The 25666-nt window shown below is 41.8% G+C and overlaps 2 protein-coding genes across 2 annotated transcripts in view; both read left to right on the top strand.

Moving 5' to 3' along the window:
- LOC141004718 (extracellular serine/threonine protein kinase FAM20C-like) overlaps window positions 1-25666 on the top strand; it is a 33788-nt gene that overhangs the window by 6815 nt on the left and 1307 nt on the right. The gene's annotated exons all lie outside the window — the stretch shown is intronic.
- On the top strand, window positions 1701-25446 carry dnhd1 (dynein heavy chain domain 1). Its single transcript, XM_073463961.1, has 43 exons — window positions 1701-1812; window positions 2258-2447; window positions 2532-2735; window positions 3516-3626; window positions 3747-3903; window positions 4159-4413; window positions 4655-4798; window positions 5230-5341; window positions 5529-5761; window positions 5854-6097; window positions 6354-6511; window positions 7341-7466; window positions 7626-7902; window positions 8109-8236; window positions 8611-8809; window positions 8890-8975; window positions 9140-9359; window positions 9493-9618; window positions 9734-9828; window positions 9953-13088; window positions 13191-13296; window positions 13545-13704; window positions 13813-14086; window positions 14194-15733; window positions 15828-15933; window positions 16278-16392; window positions 16483-16669; window positions 16880-16982; window positions 17348-17476; window positions 17675-17866; window positions 18006-18425; window positions 18538-18946; window positions 19101-19196; window positions 19329-19505; window positions 19909-20087; window positions 20918-21916; window positions 22004-22172; window positions 22312-22386; window positions 22663-22888; window positions 23101-23192; window positions 23939-24088; window positions 24321-24949; window positions 25057-25446. Exons 1-43 carry the CDS (start codon window positions 1701-1703, stop codon window positions 25444-25446), a joined length of 13236 nt encoding a protein of 4411 aa, XP_073320062.1.

Below are 25666 nucleotides of genomic sequence, written 5' to 3'. Positions count from 1 at the left end.
TTTGCTTTAGTTAATTTTTTTTATGTGAAGTTTTAATTATGACTGCACATGTAAATTAGCTCTAAGCTAACTCTGGTACAATGCATCAAATGGCATCATTTATGTTTATTATTGTACATGGTCCCTCTAAAAATAAAGATAAAAACACATTAAATATAAAGTTACTGCTATTGTTAATGGTTATTATAAAGTTTTAATGTAAGATTTTAAAAAGCAGTAGTACTTTACACTGTGTTGTTGATGTTTATAGCTGTAAGAGTAGGCCTCACCTCCTCCAACACGGATCTGCTGGGTCACCAAATACGGTGTAACACCTGACTGACTCGCTGTGATTTCTTGTCAGTGTTTTCTGTTGTTTCGTGCAGTCTTGACACGACATACCGGGTTAAATAAAAACTTTTAAGGCTAAAAGTTATTGACATACTTGACCTTCACCGGCCAGCTCCACAACTAACGGTGCGTTACCGTGGCAACGAGCCGTCGCCGTGGTTGCCTTGACAACTCGTTCACAGACAGGTAAGAGTCACAGAAGTTTGTTTGTCTACTCGTGTTGTTAGCTAGCTCGTTGTTTTAAAAGTACTTATTTAACTTTAGAAACATCACCACCTGCTTTCTAATCCTCTCGTGGAGCAGTAATGTGAACGGGTTGTTAAACTGCGACGAGTGAAACGTCCTCGGTGCACAGTTAACTTTAGTTAGCTGGTGTAAATGTAACTAACTTTAGCTAACGTTGACTAGCAAAAAGTGCGTATAGCGTCAAGCTTTATGAATGAATGAAAGCTTAAAATGCTTATCTTGGTTACAGATATTTTTCAATGGGCTGTTTTATGCCATTAAACTGATAATTCTGTATTCAAAGTTTCTGCTTATCCCTGTCTAATTATGTTTGTTGAGACTGCTGATATCATGTATATCTTTATCTGTTTTGTTGTATGTTGCCACTCAAAGGAGCACTATGTAGTTTTGGGAAAAGAAATTGTAATCAGAAGAGAAATAATAAACTTAATATAACAGAGTTTACAAAGTGCTTTGACAATCCAGCAAAAACAGGAAACTCAGAGAGACGGTATTACAGAATAAACACTCAATAGTAAAGCCAAACACAAGGAAGCCTCGTCTAACACGAGTTAAAAAGAGAAGGCAGAACAGAAAATGTAAGAACACAAAAAGTCAGTATGAGTCATTACAAGTAAAGGACTAAAAGTGATAAAACAGGGAAAATCACAGAAAAAGAAAAAAAGTAATGCAAAAATAGAAAGTTCCTCAGCGACTCATTTTTTTAATCCCTAAACAAACTAAATAAACAAACTCTGTTGGGTTCCGTGACTGAATAAAATGAATAAACAAACTGAGTTTGTATTATTACCTTATTAATATTTCAATATTAAAATTCTGAGTCTGAATTTCTTCTCCAAATACTAAGTAGTGCCCCTTTCACGATACAGGATATGTTTAGCATGATATACTGGTGATTCACACTAAAAATGTACATTAAGTTTTTGTTCTTTTCTTCCAGAATTGCCGGAATAAAGAGGCAAGACAACGTTTGTGCTACTTAAACCTGCTGATGGTATTCAGAGAAAGATCAGCAGCATGTTCGCTGCCCCTTCAGAGAAAAGGTCCCATGATGGAGACATTACTAGGTCTGGATCCAAGGTTAAGAAAAAGGCCCACGCTCCTGAAGTGACTTTACCTCCACTATGCCGGGAGCTGCCATCTCTCTCAGCAGTTTTTTTGGCCAGGCCTCAGTTCAGAAATTTCCCCTCTGTTCGGCCTTCATCAGTGGTGGAACTCCCTCGTCTTACAGCCCAAGTAAGACCTCGACTACTGGCCTCAGCATTAGGGACCCACATCCCTAACAGAACTGCTGATGAGTCAACAGCACAGAGGTACATGGAGTACTTTGTTCAGATACAAATTGTAAAGTTGTGGTTATGAGTGTAATTCCTACTGTTATCACACTGTTACAGATAAAATCAGGACAATGAGAGAAATCTGATGTTGTTGATGGTTTGCAGGTGGACTGGATGTGTATTTATAGATCTTTGTTAAAGTGTCTGGTTGTAGGGTAATTAATATTTTTCCAGATATAGTGTATACAGTATATTATAGGAGCTTGTCAAGCAGTAAGTTTTTCAATTACCTTCCATAAACGGGTGACAAATTTAGCCATCAACATTTTACTCCTCAAAGTATTTGACGACTGAATTAATTGCTCTTCTGTTTACACTCATTTTTTATTTTTTCAGTCTTACAGGGACAGATGAAGCCATAAAAATCGCAACATGTAACGATAAAAAGATAACGACTGTGATAAATGGAAAAGTGACCAAACCAAATAAAGTTCCTCTCACTGGCACAGAGGTAGTTCATATCTTTGCCAAGAAAAGAGACCTGGGGGAATTGGAGCTTTATTACCTGAAAGAAGTGGCCGGAGACTCTTACAGGTACACTAAAATAAGGTTATGTACCAGCTGGGGTGCACACAATTAAATAGTGAATACACAGTGATATGTCTGCTTTATTTCCAGACCATATGACCTGCGAGTGGTCGATTCCAGTGAAGCTGGTTCTGAGCACTACATCTTCTCCCCTACTACTGTCCTGCATGTGACAGGGGGGGGTTACGGTGGACATGTGAGTCTGGCAGAGTGGCACAGAGAGTCTACATTGTGGACAGCCTTGCAGGAGATCCAGTTTTTCAGGGACTTTAGACTGCGGAAAGCTTTCACCTGGTAAGTTACATACAAGCTATGCTTTCTCTCTCTTCTTCAGGGTTTTGTTTTCCCCTAATAACTGTTTATTTTACCAGGAAAATCTGTTGAAGTCTGACATATCTGAATCCCTCCATGCATAATGTCTGTCGAAACAAATTCCCTCTAAGCAGAATTTGAATCGTATTAAAGGTGGAGTAAGTGATTTAAAAAAAAAAGATAGTTGATTGTAACGCTTTGAGTAGGTGATGCACGGCATGAGCAGTCTCTGTGAATTGTTTTTTTAACTGGCAATAGACAGGTTTTCTGCTTCAGTGTATCATTCTGAAGTAAATGTTGATTGTGCAATGTAATGGATAAAGAATAATGAAATCAGCAGAGCTTACATTGGTTCGCTATAAACCTCTCTATCACTGTACAACTTTGTCTGCCACCAGGCACGCGGCCCCCCAGAGAAAGCGATTTACTGGCGATCCATCTCTGCTATAGACTAAATGATTGAATAAACTCATGTTTTGTCCTATGTTGTTGTTATTTGTAACTCTGAGGAAAACAGAAGCGATCTAGTTGTCTTTGCAACAGTGGCAGCAACAAAAAAACTGCTTGGAAACACTGTGGGGGAAGTTGTTAGTTGCCACTTTAAGCTCAATAAACACAGACCATATTTGAACGGAAATTCTTCTGTTTGTCCTGGACATTGAAATCTTCCAGGACATGTGCTCCAGCGTACATATTTCTTCCCTGCTCTTGTTTTGTGTTTTATCCTCATCCTTCGTCTGCTTTATGTTTTTTTCATGCCAGGTGGCATAGAAATGTGCGTAAAAACATTTTTCAGCGCCGCAGTGAGGATCTGCAGGATATGCTGGTTATAGCTGTACCTCAGTTCAGAAATGCTCTTTTTCTGTTCACCAGGTGCGTCACGTTCACATGTAAATCATTCAATATTAGTTAAATTGTTGATTTTTTAAGACGAGACCAATGTTAAGCTTCAGTTGTTCGGATTACCTAGCAATGATTCTGTATCTTTTACAGAGTCATTGAAGAACTGAAAGGGACACACCGGCTGCCCCAGGACGAGTCTAGATCATACACTTTGCTGGAATTAAAAAATGTGCTGGTAACCATGAATCAAGAGCGTTTGAAGATACTGGAGGAATTATCACAGTGTCGCGCTGTCATCTTCACTGCGGTACAGTTTTCTCTGTTGTAACAAACTCAAACCTGTTTTAAGCTGTGATGAATAGTTTTAATGAAAGAGCAATCGAGCGACAGTTTTTAATTGGTTCATGAGAAAAGTTTCTGAGCGTAGACAAAAATGTCAGTTTTATTTGAGATGGAAGCCTTTCCATTTCTGCCAGCTGGTCAGTTTGCTAGGAAGTAAAATAAATATGTTATCACTGTAGAACTTGTTTTATTTTTACTGCGGTGCTGTTTTTGTCACCAGGTGAAAGAGGGCAGCTACAAGGCACACCAGGAGCTGCAGCTGCATATGGAATATGCTAAAAAGCCACATAAAAGCTACGAACCCATTCACCTCCATCTGGCTCACCAGCGGGAGTTGAATAAAGAGTTGGCTCGGTCTGAAAGCGTCTTGCAGAAATTGGGCAACTTCGCTGCTCTCGTCAACCAAATGATTGTGCAGAGTCTCGTCACGATCATCCGACAAGATGCCATTTCTTTTGTCAGCCATGTTTTGAAGGTAACGAGAGAGCATAGTCCTCTCTTTCTTTAAAACACATGATTTTCAGATAGAGCACTGTAGCATACTTCTCTCAAGGTTATAACAGGAGAGCTATGGATACAAAACTTGAATTACAATGAAGGAACACAACTACATAAAATAATGGAGACAGAATCAGATAAAGCTTACTGACAATGGATTTAAACATCAATCATATTAATGCTTTATTGATGATGTATGATGTGTTTTTGTTTGTTAGAGGAAGACATCTCAGCAGTGCTGTCTCTTCCACACTGAGCTTTGTTTCAGTGCCAGTGGTCAGCTGACCTTGGACCCACCAGTGCATCTATTCCAAGAAGCAGTGAGTGAAGCCGTCCTGACTGTTGGTGATTCAGTAATTCAGGTAATTTAGAAAAATTTCCACTTGCACAAAGCCAGCCACTTACTGGAACTGTGCTTCATGGTTGTCACAATAGGTATTGTTCACAACATAATGTTTCATTTCATAATCTCATCACACCATCAACAGAAAAGTGGCTGACTAACAGAGTGACTGTATTACTTAAACAAACTGAAATGTGAAGGACAAAAATTAAATGAATGAATATAAATGAATAAATCAGTATCTCCAAAAGGTTTATTTGCATGGATGTAAAGCCTTTAATACACTTATGATCTATTTAATTTGCTCTACAGCGTCAATAGTAATACTTGTGTTATATTTAATAGTTTCATTCATTGCATCTGTTCATTCTGGCAATGTTGTTGTCATTTTGATCAGCCTTTTGATAATGAGTTTATCACCAGCCTCTTAACATTTTTCTTTTCCATCAGATGTGTGACACTTGTGGATTCTTCCTAGAGAACAGCAACAGTGTCTCCAGCTCTGGTTTCTCTCAGGAATTAACCTCTGAGTGCAGTTGTATTGAACATTTGACTTTTACAGGTACAGCCATTTGCATTAAAGTTGCTGGTCTTTTCAGTGCTCTGATCTCAATAAATTTGAGCATCTGCTCATCCATACCTGCAGTATTCATATGAAAATTTGCCAGAGCAGTTATATTTTATGTCATTTATTTTATAAACAGTGGGAAGACAGGTTATTTTCATTCTCCATGTGTTTTAATTCCCAGGGGAGGATAAGAACAGTGATGAAACAGCTGGTTGCAGAAAGTTTTGCTGCTGGAAGTTTTTCAGAGACCTGTCATCTCGCTGGCTGGTGCTGCCTCAAGAGACCTCGCTGATGGTGCAAGGCAGCAGGGTACACGGCTGCTACTATCCCCTCCCCAAGAGGCAGCTGGAATGGCAGATCAGCATCAACGATGTTAGAAAACAAATTGAGAAAGAGCAGGCCAAGATTATGCAGGCAAGACTGTCACTTTATCACATCAATCAAATGTTAACTAATTTGCACACCTGCTCATGTGCTTCTAGTAACTGTGACTGTTCTCTGTACAGGAAGCTGAGCTAGAAATCCAGCAGCTGTGCGAGAGCTACTCATGGCTGATGGAAATCCACATGTTCATTAGCCAATGGAGTGGAGCCTCTCTGGAATCCATGATGAGTCAGCCTGCACTAGTATATGAGGAACATATAAAGAAGGTACGCCACTGGACAGAAGCAATCCACACAGTTCCCTCATCAATCTCCACCTCCAACCAGCTGTTCACTATCCAGTGCCATTGCATCAAGGACAATCTAGGTATGTCGGCTCTAAAGTAATTAAATCTTCGCTTCAGTCTTACTTGACGACTCTAAGATACAAAATCCTTTTCAAAAACTTTTTGAATTGACTTTGCCCCAAACCAGGGAGGAGTGATGAAACAATGTTTCCTAAAAGAAATTACTCTTTATTGTTCCCTGGCTTTGTAAAACAGTAAACTGGATGGCCAGTTGATGGGTTACTTTTTTGTTTTTATCCCGAATGCTTTATTACTCTTTGCGTTTGTTTTTTCAAGGGCAACAGCTGAAGATGATTGAGCAGGAAGTGCTGGAGCAGCTCGTTGAGCAGATAAAGCTGCTCTCAGAAAGTGTCATATCAGACTTGGAGAGGACTGCAGCTGAACTCAAGCCAGAACCCCAAGACTTACATGACTTCTCAAAATATGCTGTTATGGTACAGAAACACACACATTACATACTTGTATGATTACAGGTCACGCAAAGAGAAAAATCAGCCCAAACAATAAGAAAGACATTCATAAGAAGCCAATACCCTAGTTTTACCTGTTTCACCTTTGCAGGGTTCACAAATGGACGATTCAGATCCTCTGAGATTCTTCTTTTGGTCACATATTCATTTTAATTATTCATCTTAAGAACTTTGTCTTGTTAGAGCAAATGTGTTCTGAATTTAGACTCCATTATCCAAGAATGTTCAGGTGATTCAAAGTGCATTAAGGCTTTCAGTGCTGTTATTTGAAGGCACATAAGTGAAGAACACTAGTGTACACTTAAGTACTCCAGTAAACTCTTTTGACGGTGAGTTGTTAAAGACTTTCAAAGTGCAGTTTCAAGTCAGACAGAGTTTATGGTTGGTTGTATTTTACCTAATCGTCACCCAGCTTGCTTATTCAATCTACAGGCACGAGGTCGTTCTCTCAGTCTTTTCAATTATTTGTCAACATGCCAACATTTAATGAATCTTTTATTCTCTGTAGCATAATGAGATTTTATTCATCTGATACCAGATATTTTAATGATTTCTGATCCGAAAACCAACCATGTTACATATTACTGTTGTCTGACTTTTAAGAGTCTACAGAGCTTTTTCATCTTCACATTCAAGTTTTCATTCTAAACAATTGAAGGTACATAGTGTTTGGACTCTCCATGACCTTAGTGCCAGGAGATACATTTTAGATCAGTAATTAAACATAATTTATTAGTCATGATAAACACCTAAAATTGATTTTAAAAAGTCCAAATCTGTCTTCTCTCTTCAGGTGAGGGAGTCTGTGAAAACGTTTGCTGACCTACAGAAACGTTTGGAGTACATTCACTCCCTCCAGGACACTGTTTGCAGTAACTATAGGAAGATGACTGAACAGGAGGTGACTTTGAAGGAAAAGGTCTGTATGGATAAAAGTGAAAATGATGACATTATTAACCACATTATATTTGTACAATTCAGTTTCCTGCATTATTTTGGAACATTACAGCTGTAATGTCTCATTTATAGCTTTTTTTACACCGCGGTCTGTGTGCTTCTGTTTGTGTCCTATATTCAGATGCTGGACATTTGGGATTGCTTTATTCCCCTCTTGAAGAAAGCAGATAGCATTGTGTGCCAGCGTCTTCCTACAATGGCTCATGCACTGGACACAATGTTCTCATTTTTGGTGTATGACCTTAAAAATATAGTGTCTAAAACTACATCTGGACCCTTCCTTGACCCAACCCAGAATGCAAAAGAGATGGTCTCCACACTGAACCACATGTGTTCACATGTGCACAATCTCAGTGCAAAGCTGGAACAACTTAGTAGGAACAGTCGAGACCTACAAGGTGAGTTGGTACAAAATATGGGTTGAAGCTTGAAAGAAATGCTTTTGATGTTGTGCTTTTAGCTTTGACCACTGGTGGATTAAACATGTATTTTAAATGAGAAATTAAACAAAGAAAAAATGAAGCTTGGCAGTAGTAAAACTGTCATAATATGTAGTTACAGAAACCCTAATCTTATCAGACTGTGTTTTATTGCCTCCCATTAGAACATCCAATGGATTTGACCACTTTGGCAACAGATGTTCAGAAGGTCAACGCCCGTAAAGAGTTGTGGGGGCTGAGAGATGCCTTCATAGCATGGCTGAAAGAATGGAAACAGCTCTCTTTCAGTGAGGTAACATGTCAAACTGACCTCTTTCTGCTTATTAACATGATGACTAAATATGTTTTGCAAGGAGGTAATTACTGTATTTGTGCGCATTCATGGTGCTGAGAAATTTAAAGCTAATTTAAAATGTACTTAAAATTGAATTCAGTCTCTCCTTAATTAATTGCCATCTTTGGAGAAAAAAGTAGTGATGTTAAGAGCTGGAGTATCGGCAGCACAGCTTGGTTCACACGACATTCATGCAAAGATGCTAATCACTGTTTATAAACCATTAAGAGTTATAAAAGTAAGAATATTCTGTTTTGTGATTTAAAAACAACCCTATAACTATTGTCCATGGGAGTTAAACCAACAAATATTTTGAAATACTTTTCTGTCAGGTTGTGGTGTCACAAGCTCAAGGGAAAGTTGCCAAGTGGAAGGAGCAAGCTCTGTCTCTAACAAGTATCATACCTACTGATGATGCTGTGCTGCAGGAGACTTTAGGAAACCTGGACAGCTTAAGCCATCAGCTTACATTCATGGCCAAGCTGCAGAGCCCCACGCTCAAACATAAACACTGGAAAGCTATTTTTGAAGGTCAGAGACATTCCCATATATTAACACATGCATATCATTACAGGATATTTAAAATGATTGAAATGCTTTCCATCTGGCAGGCATGGGCTATGTTCCAGAGAAGGAGGTGACTGTTGCTGAATTGATGTCTCAACAACCTCAAATTGACCAGCAACTCATTAACAAGGTGAAAGCAGGAGAGATGTTGCATATTGAGCACGTTATGGCAGCGCTACTAAAATCAGAACAAATAGGGGTTGAAATAATTGCCTTTGCGTAACTATCTTTATATGTCATTAACACACGATACTTGATTAATTTTGCTTCTCATGGTTCCTTTTACTCCATCAGATATGTGGGGATGCAGACGCAGAGTGTAACATGGAGCAGACCTTCCACAAACTTCAACAGGGTTGGGAAGCCAGAATCTTCCAGCTGGAGAAATTCACTCTCCCTGTTTGTGAGCCACAACAGGGATTAGCAGAGACAGAAAAGCCCACAGAGGGCACCGTTTCAAATCTCCGAACGGCCAGTCAACATTCCTGTCATGATGCAAGATTCACCATCATTGGTGAGACTGAATAACAACCTAACAACAACTTAGTAATAGAGATGTAATCATCAATCAAGCAGTTACTACTTTGATTCCGTGTGAAATCAATATTCTGCTTCGAAATATCTGCGATTTGTGTTTTCTCATTCAGGTCTGGAGATACACTTTGCTGAGATAGAGAATGATTTGATGACTCTGTCCATCATGTTGAAGTCCCCCGACAGTCTGGAGTTCAGGCTGCAGATGGAAAATCTGGTGCAATCACTACAAGATCTTGGTAAGGGGGACATTCAGGAATAAAATATAGAAATCAACATTTTGAAAATTTGCCACAAAGTGTAGAGATAGTATGAACATTGTATTGTTTTTCTTCCCCTTTTAATAATTAATAGAGAAGCTGCTTTCTTTATTTGAAAGACACCAGCAAATATGGGCCTTCCTGACCAAGATGTTCCATCAAAACTTTACTTTTCAGAAAGTGGATTTGGTATGTCCCTGTTTCATGATCACAAGTCACATATAACTACCTTTTGAATTGCTATAAAACTGGTATTTCGCAGAGCTTTTCTTTAAGTTTCTGTTTCAGATAAATGTATTTCTTTTCCCCATAGCTGGACCGATTCCGACCAGTTGATGAGACATTTAAGGAAATCATGCTCTCTATAGCCAGTGACCGTCATGTGTTGAACTTTGTTCATTTCAAGAAGACAAATGACAGATTCCATGGCAATAACCTTTGCCAAATACTAATGGATGGCCTGTCTACAATGGAGGGTATTTCCAACCAGATGGTGGATCTCCTGGACACCCTCTGTGAACAGTTTCCAAGACTCTGGTTTCTGAGTGACAGGGAGGTGATACAGCTACTCTCTTTTCACCCAGCGCCTTTCACACTGCAACCCGTTGTACGCAAATGCTTTAAAGGGGTTCGTTGGCTCGAAGTGGATCGTGAAATACCATCTAGTACAAGAAATGTAAAGTACTCTGAGGCTACGTCTCAAAGCCGCAGACAGATGAAGGTGCTGGGATTTTTTGGCAGCCTCCAGGAGCACATTACCTTTCTGTCTCCTTTGGAACCAAATCTCAGTGCCTTGGATTGGCTTTGTCTGTTCGAGAAACAATTGAAGATGACCATGGTACAGCTCATGAAAGAATGTGCTCTTATGCGAAACCAGCTTGAACCATCCAGTCAAGATTTGGAATGTGATAAGAAAGTTGGAGACGTCCTGATCGACATTGCCGATAAGAGGAACATCGCAATGCCTGTGCTGGATCTCTTGTCTGACTATCCTCTTCAGTGTCTGCTGGTGGCTGAGGAGGCAGTTTGGTGCAACGTTGTGTTACAAGCTTTCCAAGAATTGAGCCCAGTGAAGCTGAGCAACATAAAGGCACACACCTCTGCAGAGCTGAAAAACCTTGGACAGTCCATAAGGGATGGAGTCACAGGGGCTAAAACTAAGTATACGATGACGTGTCTGCGTGTGTTAGTGCAACTTACAATGAAACATTCGCAGCAGCTATCTCAACTCATGGAAGTGCAAGGTGTACCTCTGGAGTCTTCTTTTGAGTGGCAAAGTCTGATGAAGTATCACATAAACTCAGAAAATTGGAGTCTGAAAGGCAATGATGGACCGACATGTTATGTGGATGTTTTGGGCCATCGACTCCAATATGGTTATGAGTATTTTGGTCCAGAAGATTGGGTGATTGTGCATTCTCCGTTCACAGATCGGGCAATACTGGGGATTCTCCTTGCCATGACAAGCTATAGATGTGGGTTTGTGAGTGGACCCTGCATGTCTGGAAAGAAAACGACTGTGGTCCAGTTAGGAAAAGCGCTGGGCCGACAGCTTGTCAGCATACAGTGTTGTCCAAGCATGAGACCAGGTGTTGTTCAGCGGATGATGTTGGGTGCCCTCCAGACTGGAGCATGGCTGCTACTGGACTCTGTAGACTTACTAACACAAGGGGTCCTGTCATTACTGGCACAGCATCTTGTAGACATTCACCAATCGTTCTCTGGGTTGACAGAAAAGAAGAATCAAAGAGAGAATAAGGACCCAAATGACAGGACTGCTGAGAGGGTCACAGGCTACAAAAATGTTGATTCAGAATGCCAAATGATACTTGCAGGGAAAAGCATTCATGCCAGCCTACACTATGGGTGTGTTCTCATCTCATCCAAGGGGTTTACATCTGAGGTTCCAGAGAGTCTGCGGTATGCAACCAGACCCATTGCACTAACCCATCCTGATTACATGATCATCGCAGAAGTAATGCTGACTTCCATTGGTTTCACAGAAGCCATGTCTTTAAGTCAGCGTCTGGTGTCCCTCATCAGCCTGGCCAAGGATTCCCTCTGTCTGCCTGATTTCATCACTGACAACCAAAGCTGCTATCTCGTTGTCTTGCAAAAGATCATCTCCGCCTCTGAATTACACTTCGAACAAACTGTAAGGCAACGGAAAAGTTCGGATGAGGCTAAAGGATCGGCTGCAGAAAAAACTAATCATACATCTTCACAAAATGGGACTGCCAGATTTGTCGAGAAGGACAGAAAAGAAGCTGAAAAGCTTTCCAGGTTGCGCCGTTCTCATTTGTCAGTTATAGAGGGATTAATGGAGGAGACAGCCATTGTTAAAGCCATTCTGTCTGTCGTATTACCTGTTCTTTATGAGCACAAGAAAGCCTCACAGTTCTACATCATTTTCAGGGACACATTCCCATTAGCTTGTCAGTTTCCTCTTTTCCAACGCTATATTGAGGAAGAAGAAGAGAACCAACTTAAAGATGCAGTTACAGAAGACTTACAAAGGAAACAGTGTCACTCTGACACCAAAACAATTAGCAGTGCTCTTACACTCTACCAGGCCATTAAAATATCTCAGGCAGTTCTGCTCTTAGGCCCCTCAGGTAGTGGAAAGACAACCTGTTACTGTGCTCTAGCTGGAGCACTGAATTGTCTGGCTGCCGAGGCAGTGGAACATGTGAGTGAAAACGACAATGTGACCAAAGGAGATACTTCACAGGCAGAGCCACAGATCTCTCCTTCAACCTGGAACTCTGTTGACACTGTGGTCTTATTTCCTAATGCCATGTCCCATGAAGAGTTATTTGGCTGCTTCTGTGAAAAGAGAGGATGGCAAGATGGAGCTGTTGCAAAGGTGCTGAGAGATTTAGAACGACGTGAACCAACAAGGTCTAAAGTCTGCAACAAGAAAAGTAATCGGACACCAATAGTGAAATGGCTGGTAATGGATGGGGAGCCTGTGGGACAGCCTGGCTGGTTAGATTACTTAACCACACTTTGCAGTCCTGAGGACCCATTTCTGTGCCTGTCATCAGGTGAAACACTACCATCCCAATCACACCTTAAACTACTTATGGAGACCACCAACCTACATGGCGCAAGTCCCTCTGCAGTGACCCGTTGTAGCCTTGTTTATTTCACAGGTACTGATCTGTGGAAGGCTGTGTGGAAGAGTGAAATGGATGCCCTCTCTTCTGAACACAAACTGGATCAAGGAACTGTGAAAATGTGGACTCGTCTAGCTGGAGATCTTTTTTCCAGCACTCTGAGTTTGCTCAGACAAGAGGCATTAACCTCTGCAATCCATAATGAAGGACAATGTTTTGAAAGTGTCACCTATGGACTGCAAGAAATCATGTCATTTGTTCGGATCCTGCGTGCCCTCCTACACCATTTCAGGAAGGAAGTGGAAAAAGCTGAGGCAATACAACAAACAGGTATAACCATTACTCACATTACAAATTACCTCGTAAACGTACACACTAGTTAAGGAAATGACTGTACTTTCATTAATGCTGTACCACCTCTTCTCTCACCAGATATTCACAGAACTGCCACAGATCCCGACACTAAACAAGAGCTGCTGCCCAGGAACCTTTTTCTGGTGGCTTACATTTGGGGATTTAGTGGACATCTGCATCCTCGGTAAGAGAATCTTTATGGAGCTTACGTATGTAGTCACTTATAATTATGCAAACGATTAAGTATGTATGTTATTGCTGCTAACATGTACAGTGGTGTACTGGCTTTCTGGTATACTGGGACAAATCCTGCAACTGTCAAAAATGTATTAAGTTTTGAACACATCATCATTTGTTGTTTGTAATACAAAAAACCTCCTAAATGAACAAAAAATACTAATTTTCTTCTTTTATTTTATGTTTTTACTTTAGACACTGGCCACAGTTTGACTTACTAGCCCGTCAAGTGCTGTTTAATTGTCGGTACAAAATTGTGGTTCCTGATGAGGAGAGTGTGTTTGATCACTTTTTTAACATCGACAGCAAGATATGCCCCAAGAACACACTGTTGACGAATTACATCTCTCCCAAGGTTTGTCCTGAGCATTCAATTTTGCGTATTGAAAGTACATCAATGTAGAGCTTAGGCTACTGCAATTAAATATTTCAACTAACAAGTGTTGCAAATCTGTTTGCATAGTTTGGGAAACATACCTATCTCCTCAACATCATGTCGGAGGCAAACCAGCCAGTGTTGCTCGCAGGAGAGCCCAACTCTGGAAAAACCACTCTGTGCAAAACTTTGCTGAGTTTTGACAAGCCACATATCAGCCTACCAGCCAGTCCACTGCTGGGCTCCAGAGACCTGCGCACTATACTGAATAACATCAGCTGCCAGAAGAACTGTGAGGATACTATGACAAAAAAGCCTGGAGTGCTTCTTTTTGTGGATGATTTGCATGAAGCACCGTGTGGTGAGTCAAAAGAATTGACCTTATTGAGAACTAAAATGGAAGTTTAATCTGATTTTGCACCGCTTGAAGCTTTATAAAGTTAATTTGTTCTGTCTTCCTGTTGATAGATGTCTATGGGAAGATGTCAGCATCACTAGAGACACTACGACAGAGTATTTCAAAGGGAGAGATTCTCACATTTGATACCTATCACTTCAAGTCAATGTGTTCTGAAACCATCAGCTACATGGCTACCTGTTGTGTCTTTGGATTGGGCAATCACCAGAGCAACGTGATATCCTCCAGGCTCTCACGCCTGTTCTCCATCTTTGTGCTCCCTAGCTTATCTAGGGACGTTATTTTGTCTATCCATTCTCCTCGGCTGAAGATCTGGCTCAAAGACATGTCACTGTCGCAGAGTGGTGCTGACATGGCATGTTGTATCATCACTGCAACTAAAAGTCTGTATCATGCAGTATGTGACCAATTACAGCCTACTTTGCAAAGGCCCCACTTCATATTTTCCCATCATGACCTTGAAAAGGTGTTTTCAGGATTGTGCCTGTGGCAGCCTCACATCACAAACACAATGCAGAAAACGGAGAATTCACTTCCAGGCTTTCTCCCTATCCTGTCAGGGCCTGCAGCTTCAGTGCTAAACATAGTACATCTCTGGATGCATGAGTGCATGCGTACATTCTGTGATAGGTTATGCTCAGAGGACGAACGCAAAACTCTCGTGTCACTCATAGCCAAGACAGCAATGACACACTATGGAATTCAATTGGTTGAGGAAACCAAGCCTGTTGGTGTAGATAACCCACCTGCTGTGACAAGCCTTGCTGTTCCCACACTACCCATGGACACAGCAAGCACCTGCAGGCCAACTGATCAGAGTGTAGATACACTAACTCTGCCTCAAGAGCCAAAACCAGCTGACCAGTCAGACCTGAACATAGGCCATACATTGACTGAATCTCCCCTTCTGTTTGAAAACAGTCAGCATCTAAAAACTCACCCTCTGCAACCCCAGACTCTTCAGCGTATGGAGCACATAATAACTACGCTTGTTTATGGTATTGACCTCTCAGAGGCCCTAAACTCAATGAATCAGCAGCACAGTTTTAGACGCACCTGTACCTATCAGGACCAAGACCTTGATGTACAACTGCAACAGCTGTGTGATTTTATTGACAGAAAAGCAGAAGAAAAAGGACAGAAATATGATAATGACTACAACTTTACAACCAGAGTCATTCTACACAGACAGAGGGTGATTCAGCTGTTACATATCCTCAGGGCGTTGCTCATACCTGGAGGTCACGGAGTGCTGATTGGCTCAGACAGAGGCACAGGCCGTAAAACCACTGTGTGCTTAGCTGCCTATGTAATGGGCTACCAGTTGATGGAGGTGCATCCTGGGAATGAGGATAAATTGCATGAAATCCTTAAAGAGGCTGGGAATCAAACTAGAGCGGATGGAGTTAATGTCATCATACTGGTCCACGAAGGAATTAGCCAGTCTGTCAGAGATGAACTCTTGGTGGGGATGGCTCACAGAACTTACCCAGGGCTCTACACAGACGAGGAGCTGAGAACTCTCGTTTCCAGAGTGACTGCTGTGAAGAATTCAAGAAGATACCTTATGGACAGTTGGATGTTTGAGAAGTAAGAGGATAATATCTAGAAAACCAATTGGTCATCATACTACATAAATTTCACTACTTTGTTAACCATATTTGTTCTGTTTCTTTTCACAAAGATACTTGAGCCAAGTCCACAGAAATGTGCATGTGTTCATGCTGCTTCCGCTCACCATGTCAGACAGCAGCGAGATACCTGCCAGCAAAACAACCCATGGATGGAATGTAAATAAGTATTTTCTTTGAGTATCAACACTTGTCACTGTATTTTACAACAACACACAAAATGCACTTTTCAGACCAGGTGGAGAAGATGCAGGCAACAACTATTTAGACACATACTTTTATAGTTGGATACTTACAGGATCAACCCTTGATTCTGGTGTGGGATCCTTGTACCCCAGCAGCACCCCAACATGCAGACCATGCTCACTCTACTATAATGTGATATTTGGGGTGGAAAGGGCTCTGTATACATAGCACAAGTTGTGCCATTAAGTGTGTTAGATTTCTAAAGTAATTTTACACAGTAAATCTAAACGGATGACTTCTTATCTTTTGTGATCCAGGCACAACTGACCAAGGCCCTGAGTGTCAGTTGCTGTGTGGAGGTGTACCAGCCTTGGTCCCACCAGTCTTTAGTGGAAGTTGCTGCTCAGTGCCTAAAATCCAGTACCCACAAAAGTGAGTCACACCACCAAAGTTAGTCTATACTTACTTAATTTGTACTTCTTCTTACTGGCAAGACATATCCTTTCCCCTTTTCTTTTTTAGTGAAGCGAGAGGGGCTTGAGGCCGGCCTGTCTGTTGCTATGGCAGGAATCCATCAGTCTGCATGTCAGTATGCTGCTGTCCTTCTAAGAGCTCAGCCTTTCAGCCCTCAGACTTATATGGAGTTAATTTCCCACTTTGGTTACCTCTGCAACCATCTGCACAAGCTACGGCAGAGCCAAGCTGTCAGGTAGTTCTTCTGAAACCGTTGGATAATTAGCATTTTTTCCTCTTTTCTCCCTGTGTCTTCAGTATTTAATGTGCTGCTGCTGATTTACCAACACACTTGTGTTTATGCTACTGTGAGCAAGCTTTATCTGATAAATAAACCTTCACAAAGAGTATTTGGATTGAAAACAGAAATACACACACTGCTCTACTAACTATTGTATTTTTTCAGAGTTGCCAGTGTCCTGTCTCACGTGGATGTCATGAACAATACGGCTGTGCAGTACAAACAGCACTTAATAAGACTGCAGGAGAAGGCTGCTGAGACACAGCAGGTAATATATAGCAATTCAGCATATGCAGTTCCAGTGGGATTAGTATTCTGTATGTGACTGCAACTGTATCGACTGCCACAATTTCTATACCACAAGAGGTTATTTTTCATCACAGTCAAACATGGTTTCAACAACTTTGTAAGCAATATATCAAGTGCTCTTCAGATGCCTGTGAAGGCTTCAGAACATTCTGCGCACCAGAGAAAATATTGGTTTTAAACTAAGAGTTTCTTTTTGTTGCATCTAATTTTTAAAGAGGAGATTATGTTAAAGTAAGCAAGTGGTCTTCAGTTCATATTGAAATTCTCATATTCAGTAACATTTGCCCTATAACACACACTATTTGTGAAATTGCCATCCCTAAGCGCATGGAAGAACTCCTCAGAGCTACAGATCACCAGAGAAGCCTGCTTGAGGAAGCTCGGGACACATGTGTAGCAGTGGCAAACAAGCTCGATGACCTGGAAGAGCAGATTAATTACGCCCAGAAACAGGTAAACAGATTTCCTGTCTTATTAAAATCTGCATCCTTTAAATCATATTGGATCACATTATAAAAAATTGCTTATTAGCTTTGTAATCATAGTATCCTAGGCTGTTTAGATATTGGACTAAATCCCTGAGAACAATTTAGGGGATTTACCTGAAGTGTCACAGAAAAGGATCTTAATATGGTGTTTATTTTTTTTCAGGTGAGACCTGTGTTTTTGTCAGGCCTCAAAATTCTCAACTGTCTAAATCCATCTGACCTGGAGGAGGTCCGACACTACAGAGATCCACCTGATGGAGTTGTGAAAATTATGGATGCCATTTGTTTGCTGTTTAATCGTCCACCAGGCTGGGAGAGCGCTAAACAGCTTCTTGGACAAACCAACTTTTTCCAGGTGTGTGGACAATAGTAATAGTAAAAGTAGTAGAGTGGCTTCATACAGAAGTTTATATTGGTCAGCACTGGTTGAGTAATGGCATACAGTGGCGTAAGAGGCTGATTTGGGATTGTTTTCCCTCTAATATCTCTCCTAGGAGTTGGAATTTTTTGACCGCTACACTCTGACAAATGAACAGCTGCAGCAGCTCGGACAGATAGTTCACAGTCCCCATTTTGTGCCGGAGTCTGTGCGAGAGGTGAGCAAGGCCTGTGAGTCCCTGTGTCAATGGGTGCAGGCTAAGTATGAGTGCTGCTGTATACAACATCAGCTGTTGGTCAAGCGGCAGTTGGAGGTGATGGCCAAAGAGGCACGAGGTCAATTGCACCTGGCCAAGCAGCACAAGGAGGACGCATGCCATCATCTGGAGGATGTCAAGCTTCAGCTTCGGTTGGTACAAAAAGAACTGGAGGAGCAAATGCTGGAGCTGCGCTCGGCTGAGAGTGCAGAAAGAGAAGCTACTACAGCTGCAAGGCAGTTGGAGACACATTTCAGAGACTGGAGAGCTGCTGCTCAGGTAACACAGAATCTGCAAATATTCTGTACAGGCTATTTAAACATGCCACTAAATTTGGTGTTATTTCTTGGTAATCTTTTTTTAAATGATAATGTTTTTTTGATTTTTTCAGGAGGCAGAGTTAAATAACCAAACTCTACCAGGAGATGCCCTTATCCTGGCAGCAATCATCTCTTATTTAGGCCCCTTTGGGCCTGATGTGCGCACGGAACTGCTGAGCAAGTGGAGGGAGCTATGTCAGACTGGAAGCATAAATATAAACCGAGAGGACCCACGAACCTCCCTGTTTACACACTCTGAAGCCTCACCGTCTTTACCTGTTCTTGGTTTTCCCATCGCTGTGTCTGAGAGTCTGCAGCTGTCTATGGGTCAGGCATTAGGTATTCTCCAGGATGCTCCATCTGCCAGAATGTTTGTAAAGCTGCTGCTGTGGGGCTGCAGGAGTGCGTGGGTTCAGTGCTGGCCTCTGCTGGTAGACACCCAGCAACATCTAGATATAAGCTCTCAAAGCTGGCTCACAGGTACAGTAAGTCCTTAGATTTACATTTTTGCTGGGGTTTGCCTGTTTGTTGCACCTTGTGCCATTTAAATCCCCCTAAAATCTCTACAATGCCTGTGTGAAATGCAAATTATATTAAAAAACAGCAAACCGGTTGTGTGTTTGCTCTGCAGGAGAAAAAGCCAGTCTTCAGATGGAGGCAGGGTGTGACATGGTGGTTTGTGCTGATGATCCAGAGCTTATGGAAAAGATCGACCAAGCTGCGGAGGAAGGTGAATTAGAAATGCCACACCACTTAAACCACACAATAGTATGAGACTTTTACATCATGTTGTAGTCCATTTGTTACCAAATTATATGTCCTTTCTCAGCTTTTTTCTCAGCTTTAACCTTTTGTTTTGCAGGCTTAAGTGTCCTGGTAACAAACGTTGAGCGTGCAATTCCCAGCCCACAGTTTCTGGCCAGATTGGTTCGACCGGCTGGATGTTGCCTTCCAGGGATAGAACAACATGTTCAGCCGACCCACCCTGAATTCTGCCTCTTCTTCACCACCCATCTGCCTGTCAAACTGCTTGGCAGTGGTAAGAAGGATTTGTGGAGTCTGTTAAACACTTACTTGGCATTTATCTTGCAACAGAAGTACAGAATTTCCAAATTCATTTGTCAGCCCAATCTAATAAATGTAAACAAGTTTGTCTTGGCTTGGTTTGACTGGCTAAAGTTATCACTGCTACAGAGGCATACTAATAACTTTACACGGATCACAATCACAGTCAGTATTAAGACCGCATACTACTCTATACTGTTTGTGTTACTCTGAGCATAAAGAGTTAGATTAATGGGATCTTTACAAACATTACAAACATGGATCGCCAAAACTCAGCAAACGTAATGAAGTACTGTAGACACTCTGGACATATTAGAAATTAACTCCTCTAACTCAGCTGCAAGCAGTAGCTCACTTTTCTTGCTTTTGTTCCTTAGAGATTCATCCCTCCATTTTGGCTCAGGTCCGAGTGGTTGACCTTTCTCTGAGCTCAGAAGAGATCCAGGAGCTGATGCTGACACAGCTGCTGCAGTCTGACTGTAAAAAGCTGCTGAATCGACACTTGCAGTTGCAGAATGACAAACAGACGCTGCAGGAGAAACTGGTCTCAGAAGAGGTGACGATACCATCATTTACCATCATATCAAGCAAATACTGTCTCTGTTGCTTATATAGCCTCATTTGATTCAGTGAAGTAGAATGAAATCAGTCGGGACATTCGGGTGCTTCTCTCTTAAACAAAATGGTACGGTTTGAATGTGTAAAAGACCCAATCTGCAACTGGCATACAAATGATTTCTGACTGACTGAGGCATAGCCATGGTCAGTTTGGTTGGGATTTACATCATTTCATGTAGCCTGTACAAAAGATGAATGAAATTTCTCTCTCATTCCTCTCACACATCAGCGTTGACTGTTCTTTCACCTGATTAATTTATATTAATTATGTCATTAGCTTTTGATTCCATGGCAACTGCTATTGTCAGTGTCCTTCCTAACTATGCACCAAAATAGCTAGTTTCAGAGTCCGACATGTATCTTCAAAAATTAAAATTAACTTAATAAAATTAGAGGTTTGCCTGGTGATCTGGTTGATATCCCTTGATCTCAATGATTATCGAGTAATCCTTTTCCATATAATTAATGCTGTGCCAACAAGCTGTAGCCTGGCTTTGCATGTTCACCTTATCTATATTAGGTTATGGACCAAGTAAACCTTATTACCTGGGCTGCAGTTCTGTACATCAATCATGTTCTGGGCTTTTGAGTGTGGTTTCAAGTGTTTTTTAATCAAACTGTTGTTGTAGTCACTGAATGGAAAAGTTACTTTATACCTTTAAGTTAAACTAAATCTGAGGTCAGTCCTTTGATGCAAAATCTTACTCTATACATCATAATGTAATTATCTGTTGTCGTTTGTACTGACTCTATCTAATCTTGTCTTAGAATGCTCTTATGGACTACATCCTGCAGACTAACACCCCACTGCTGGAGGACCCTAATTTTCTCCCCCGCGTGGCTGTTTGTCAAGAAGCAATGACGAAACTGCAGACAGAGATCCAACAGCTGAATGAGGAGCTGGAGTACCATGAGTCCCTGCTGGCTGTCCCCCGGCAGTTAATGAGGCTGGCTGCTACCCTCTACCAGGCTCTGCAGGAGGTGTCCCGTCTGTCCCCTGCCTACTGCTTTTCCCTGCATGGCTTCATCATAGTTATGCAAGAGGCCTTCATTGTGAAGGGCAGGCCATTACTGTCATATAGCAGTGGGAAAGTGTCAGAGGGCGTCATAGCGGAGGTCACATACTGGATGGTAGCCCAGCTGCTGGTGCAATACAGGCCTTGTCTCTCCAAGAGCCATGTTGCTGTTCTGAAGATGCTGGTGTCTTTGGCTTTGCTCCAACACAACCAGCACTGCCCTGAGGCTGAGAGGGCGGCTTTCCTCAGGGGCCTTCAAGACACAGAGCATTCTGTTTCACAGTCCACAAGTGCTCTGCCCAGCTGGATACCACCTCATATCCACCCAGAGCTCCTCTGCCTGGAGAAGATCCCAGTCTTCAAAGGATTGATTGCCTCTCTCTCCACCTGTCCCACACAGTGGCAGGAGTACCTGCACTTCACTTCCTCGTCTGTAGCGGGGGCTGTTCCCTGTCGCTCTCACTCCCATTTATCCCTGCTACAGCGGGCTCTGCTATGGAAGACCATGCTTCCAGACTGTTTGGAGGGACTAGCTGACGCCATGGCCGTCTACCCCCTGTGCCTGTCTGGACAGACCTCAGAGAATGAGGCCCCTCACACTGGGAACCCAGAGGCCCTCTCAAGATATCTTGTCAAACACGAGCGACCCATCATTCTTACAATGCCCAGTCCAGGAGAAAATAAGTGGACAAGCATCCAGCCTCTTCACTTAATAAACAGCGTGTCCCACTGTGTAGCAGACAAAAAGGAGGTAACACACACGGTTTCTGTTGTTAATATCTGTAACCAGAGAATATTAATGCATTGCTTAATGTTTTTCTTAATGGATATGTTTTAGGTGAAAGTCATTTCCTTTGGGGCTCCGTGTGACACAGAGTTCATTCTCTCAATGCTGGACCAAGCTGTTAATGACGGCCACTGGTTGGTTTTCAACAACTGTCACCTGTTGGAACAATGGGATGATAAAGTATTGACTCACCTCAGCCGGTTGATCTCCTCTTTCAGAGGTAGGTAGTCCATCATGCATCACTTTAAATTGTATTTGTAACATTTGTTGCCATTAATACATGCTTACAACCCAAGTTGCAGCCCAGTCTTTCTACTTATGTATCTACCTATCTGCCTGTCTACCTACCCATCGCACAGAGAAGCGATGCCTGATTCACCCGTGCTTCAGATTGTGGTTCATAACTCAAGAATATGCATCATGCTCTATACCAGGTAGGTCGTAGATCTATTATATTGCCATTACTGCTAAGTATTGATCATTATAGTGATCCAGTCTAATCATGAGCTTTTAGAAACAATACACAGTACATTGGTGTGCAATTTAGGGCCAAAGCTATCAATTGTCATCAATAAAACAAGAACAAAAAGACACAATCTTATCCTAGGTGAGCTAATTTATAGCCTCAAGCAAAAGCGTAGTCTCTGTTTGTCTTACTCAGGTTGTAATAATGATTTTAATGCCGATTATTATTTTGTATTATTAAACAGCGGCAGTGCGAATGTGTGCCCTGCCTCTGCTCTGTGACTCTCCCTGGAACCTGACGGAGGAGCTGAGCTGTTCCTTGCGACAGGTGGTCTCCATCATACGGTGTCAGTCACTGTCGGCTGTCACAGCAGACAACATGGAGCTCCTCCTCCGCTGTGCCATCTTTCACTCTGTGTTACTGCAGAGACAGACCTATAAATACTTAGGCCAAGGGAGGATTTACAATTGGTGAGAAACTGGGCTCACATACTGTAGAGGTGTTGTCTCATTGTAAAAAATATTTGTATAATTTTCTGTTAAATCCGTTTACAGTGAAACCAAATACAACCTGAACTAATGTCTCAATATTTTAAAACCGAGGAACTTTCTGCAAATGGTGGAAATTTAATGATGGATTTTAGATTTTATTCTTGTGCATTTGGATTGTTTGTCTTTTGAAGGAGTCAGGACGACCTCCTGGCTTTGATGGATGCACACATTAGCATTGCTGGTCTCTGCCATGACAAGACTCAAGCTTTGCAGTATATAGCAGGTGAGGCAGCATGTCTGGTATTTTGAAAGATGGGTTCCATGTTGACATGTTTTCATGTGTAAATGACTAATAGGTACTAAGGTTTGGAATCGGCCCAGTTGAACTCCTCAGCGGGCAGCCGCAACACGGGCTGTGATGGCTGCAATGTAATCCTTAAGGGCAGCTTCGTCTGTCAAAGTAAGACCAGTAAAAGTGCTTGTTTTTGTTTTTTCTGAGATTGTTAATGCAAGTGTGTGACATTAAGGAAAGAATGCCTAAAGAGATAAACCTTTTTGTTGATGATTTTTGTTACAGTGGATAGACAAACCAAGATGATTTTGGAGAGTTTTATTTTTTTTTGGTCAAGTTTGAATGAATTTATTTTTATGATGATAAAATAACATTTGCAGCTCTTTCTGGTTAAACAAAAGGATCTTCCTCCTTAACAAAGAATCTTTTCCATAATGTGGTTAGAAATTCAGAATGACAATCTTAGCCTCTCAGTGGCAAAAACAAGCACTTTTAGGGAACATTCTTTGAAGGATTATTTGGCAGCCATTGCAGCCATGTCCAGACGCTGGCTGAGGCAATCTACAGGATCAATACCAAAACTGTATGTACCTATTCGTCAATTACATACCAAAATATGTAAAATAAAGGCCCAGCTGCTGTATGAATATCCAACTTCACAGTTTACAGATAAAGCTATCCTTCTTGTTCAGTTACTCTACAGTCTGATTTAACCTTGTTGTACTTTTCATTTAAAGTCAATCTCGTGCATGGTGGTCATGTACTAGACTCTGCAGATTTGGAGGTGGTGGAGAGCCTTGCTAAGATCTGCCTCAGCACATTGTCACCTCTCTGGGGCAAAGGACCACAAATCCTTTCAGATATTATCAGCAATCCTGGCCACTTTGGTAACCACACAACTTTTTTAAAGTGCTGTGTTTTGCATAGTAAATATCCTACAAGCTAACTCTTTGCCCTTTTCAATATTTACCTGACACCTTTTGTTGAGCAAGTTGTACGACCGTAGCATTAATATGAGGCGACATTTAGTTTACGTTAGAGCCAATACCGGGATTTCTGTTTGTCAGATATTCTTTGTAACTACAATGTATTGATTGTGGCTGTGTTTCATGTCGTCAGATTTGACAGGATTACTGCAGATTTTGGAGCAGGGTTTTCAAGATTCAGCGAACATCAATGACTTGACTCTTGTGCTCGGCTTCAGTGCGGATGTGGCAGCTGAGAGAATCAAAATCAATAGCCACAATTTGAACATACTGCTGCAGGCCTCCCAGACTCCTCTAGGAACAGCGAGGAGCTTCTGCACCCAGCTAAAGCAGCATGCCACACTGCCAGCCTTTAGCCACGCTATAGACAGACTGCAGACTCTGAAGACTTACCTTGAACACCAGAATGACAGCCCAGATACAAATGCAGGAGCTGTTTCTCACAGTCCCCTACGTGACTTCCTCCAGGCTGAGTGGGATGATCTCATTGATTCTGTGTCCTCACTCCTCTCACAGCTCCAACAGCCCGTTCAATACAGCACGCCGACCTCCGCTTCCCTCCTCAAGCTCACTGACTTGTCTCACTTGGAGAGGAGGGCAGAGTTGCTCAGTGCTTATCTCTGGCACCACAACACCACAGATCCACCTGTTGGCTACCGACTATCTTCTTTTAAAAATGCCAGAGGCTTCCTGGTGGCGGTGATAAGACAGGCTGCTCAAGTGAATCACAAATATACCAGTGATATAGCCCTGCATTTTCAGGTAAAGCATACAAATGATAAAATCATATTTAAATAGCCTTAAATTTTGGAACTCTGTGGATGAAAATAGTTCCTACTGCATGTTGATTGTTGTTTTCTTCCCTCCAGGTTCTGAGCGATAGCACATACCCAGCCTCACCTCCTGTGGATGCTGTGTATTTGTGTGGCCTGGAGCTTAGAGGAGCATCATGGGATACACAGCTAGGAGCCCTAGAGGACACAGTCTCTCCGCAGCCATGCTCACTGCCCCTAGTTTGTGTCCAGGCTCAAGTCAGGAGCACAAATACAGCCCGGGATACCTCCCACTGTGAAAGTTCACATTTAAACTGTGACCCACAGTTACCACTCTATCAATGCCCGCTCTATCTCGATGGAGAGCGGGAGAGTGGAAACTGGGGACTGGCAGATGTTAACATTATCGCTATGCTGCCCCTTCGTGCCAAGTTAAATCCTGTTTTGTGTAGTTTGAGAAGGGTGAGGCTAGTGAGTGTGCTCTGATGAAACCAAATTTTTACCTGCTGTGATGTACTAGACTGAAGCTCAGATGCTTTTACTTTATTGATAAAAAAAGGCCTCACTCTACATGATTATTTTTGTAAATATATTCGTCAGTGGGACTACTGTTCACATAAATGTATGTGACACTGCTGTTGCTGTAAAATGCCTCTTCATACTTTGAGTTTTGCAATATTTTGAATTTCTTATTAAAGATTTCACA

This window comes from Pagrus major, chromosome 1 (genome assembly GCF_040436345.1).
Source record: "Pagrus major chromosome 1, Pma_NU_1.0".
In the NCBI taxonomy this organism is placed as follows: Eukaryota; Metazoa; Chordata; class Actinopteri; order Spariformes; family Sparidae; genus Pagrus; species Pagrus major.
This window is presented reverse-complemented; position numbering and strand designations above follow the sequence as displayed.